Raw genomic sequence first — 2500 nt, forward strand, 5'->3', positions numbered from 1 at the left:
TCTTTCAGCCCTGCATCCTGGACCGATGTGTTCAATGCCATGCCCACAATCTGCTTTGGTTTCCAGGTGTGTGAACTTTACTATTCATGTGAAATAGAAATAATTTGTAATGTTATTAATGTCTGTAATGGCACATTTGACTAATCTGATGCATCCTTGTATGAAAGTATTCATAAAAGTAGCATATCTCTCTTAGCCAAGGACATGTCTGAATTCACTACTTTTGAAATCTAGCTAGATCGAACTCGATCATTCTCCTCGTTTTCGTTTTCCCAGTGTCATGTCAGTAGCGTTCCAGTTTTCAACAGCATGAAGAAGCCAGAAATCCGGCCCTGGTGGGCAGTTGTTACAGTCAGCATGATCATCTGCCTCTTTGTGTATACAGGCACAGGTGTGCATATTTTGAATTTGCTGAAATATTCTAATGATAAAGCAGACAGCAGCATTCATGCCAATATGAACTGATTGTGTAATGTTTGGGCTTGTTTTTTCTCCGCAGGTGTCTGTGGCTTCCTGTCATTTGGCTCAAGCGTAAGCCAGGATGTTTTGATGTCATATCCATCTGATGACATTGCGGTGGCCATTGCTCGAGCCTTCATCATCATCTGTGTTGTTACCTCATATCCAATCCTGCACTTCTGTGGAAGGTAACAGGCTTTATGGTCTATAGGTGTGTGTCTATGAAAGACACATTTATTGTCAAATCTAAAGAAAATATGTGTATTTGTTTGTGCTTTAGGGCAGTGCTGGAAGGTTTGTGGTTGCGTTTTAAAGGAGAGGAGGTGGAGACAGATGTGGCCAGGGAACGGAGACGGAGAATACTGCAGACAGTCGTCTGGTTTTGTCTCACATTAATTCTTGCTCTCTTCATTCCTGATATCGGACGAGTGATTTCACTAATTGGTGGTTTGGCTGCATGCTTCATTTTTGTTTTTCCAGGTATTACAGTTAAATTGTTCTTAGACTTTACTTTTTGCTTCTATCACGTCAGTGTTTTTACAAACAGTGACTGCATTTATTCTTCTAATGCTTGTCTATAGGGTTGTGCTTGATTCAGGCAAAGCTTTCAGAGCATGATGTCAGATCAACCAGGTAAACTCATTTATTACTTATTAAAGGGAAAGTTCACCCAAAAATAATCATTAATGAATCACCCTCATGCCATTTTAAACTTATAAGATACATTTGGTCATGTCCAAAATGCAAAGGAAGAAATTGTTAATGAAACTTGAGAGATTTCTGTCTTTAAGATAATTTCACCAAATGATGCTTCAAAAAGTTACTGTAAAAGACATTGTAAAAAAAGGATTTCACTTTAATAAAGCAACTCTTCTGAAGAGACTCCATCTTTTTTAAGATAAACAATTCATTTAGGCTTACAAACATCTACACATATTGAACAACGCATATACATACAGCGCATCAATAATGTTGGTCGAACGATTGACGTTTGAGCTTCTGCTGTATGTGTTTTGATCAATAGTAATAAGTGAACAAAAGCCTAAACGAAATTGGTTTATTATATATAGCAGTCAGACGCCTTGGATTAAACTGCTTGATTCACATGGGTTACATTTACATTTTTACTTTTTGAAGTGTCAGTTTTGGTGGAATGGACTTTCAATGGAGGGACAGCAGTCTCTCAGGTTTCATTAAAAATATCTTCATTTGTGTTTCGAGGATGAAAGAAAGTCTTATGGCTTTGGAATGATGTGAAGGTAAGTAAATGATGACAAAATTGTCATTTTTGGGTGAACTATCTTTATAAACAATATTCAGCAATGCCTAAAGACTTGTGTATTCAAAGATAAAACTGATGACCTATTTATTTCTCTATAGTTGGAAGGGAATGGTGGCCTATGGGGTTGTTATGGTTACGATTGGTGCTTTCATCTTTGGCCAGACGACCACAAATGCCATCTACCAAGATATCATCAGTCAACCCAGCAGCCCATAGACGAGTTGTTGTGACCTCATGAATATTGGGCTGTGAACCAATAGAGACAAATTAAAAACAAGGGAAAAAAGCCTGTCCAAATCACGTCTACCACTGACCTCTATCCAGTCTTCAGGAGACTGTTGCAAATTTCTCATATTGTAAAGTGCAGCAGTCCCACAGAAGTCTGTACCTCTTGATGTAGTGGATCATCCACCTGCATGCAGCATCAAGCTCTCTGCTCTGGTTGTTTGTGAATGGAGGACCCCTGTGCAGGACACTATACTTCACTATTTTCTGAATGGATATGGACATTGTGTTAAATCCTCCAGTGTTAGATCTTCCAAATATAGCCTCTTTCTTTTGAAATGTAATTTAGTTTTTTGTCCATTCTCTTTTTTAATTTTTATATATATTTTTTAAGAAACTGATTTTATGAAGGCCTTCTATGCTTGACATTGCAAATGTGGTCAGTGTTCATAATGTTTACCCTTAGAATCTTAGTGCAAACTTTTTTTCTTGATGACTTGCACTGCTAAACATGTAATTCTACAGTTCCATAAG

At 37.7% G+C, this 2500-nt stretch overlaps 1 protein-coding gene across 1 annotated transcript; it reads left to right on the plus strand.

Annotated features, from left to right (window-relative positions):
- Window positions 1-3: 3 nt before the first annotated feature.
- LOC107683258 (putative sodium-coupled neutral amino acid transporter 7) lies at window positions 4-2310 on the plus strand (the record flags this gene model as incomplete). The annotated part of the gene is made up of 6 exons (XM_016479318.1): window positions 4-66; window positions 277-391; window positions 500-647; window positions 740-939; window positions 1041-1092; window positions 1840-2310. Coding segments are annotated over 6 exons (696 nt in total), but the record flags the coding sequence as incomplete, so codon positions are not given.
- Between the last annotated feature and the right edge of the window lie 190 nt (window positions 2311-2500).

The sequence above is a fragment of the Sinocyclocheilus anshuiensis genome, unplaced genomic scaffold (assembly GCF_001515605.1).
Source record: "Sinocyclocheilus anshuiensis isolate Anshui unplaced genomic scaffold, SAMN03320099.WGS_v1.1 C33097615, whole genome shotgun sequence".
Classification (NCBI taxonomy): Eukaryota; Metazoa; Chordata; class Actinopteri; order Cypriniformes; family Cyprinidae; genus Sinocyclocheilus; species Sinocyclocheilus anshuiensis.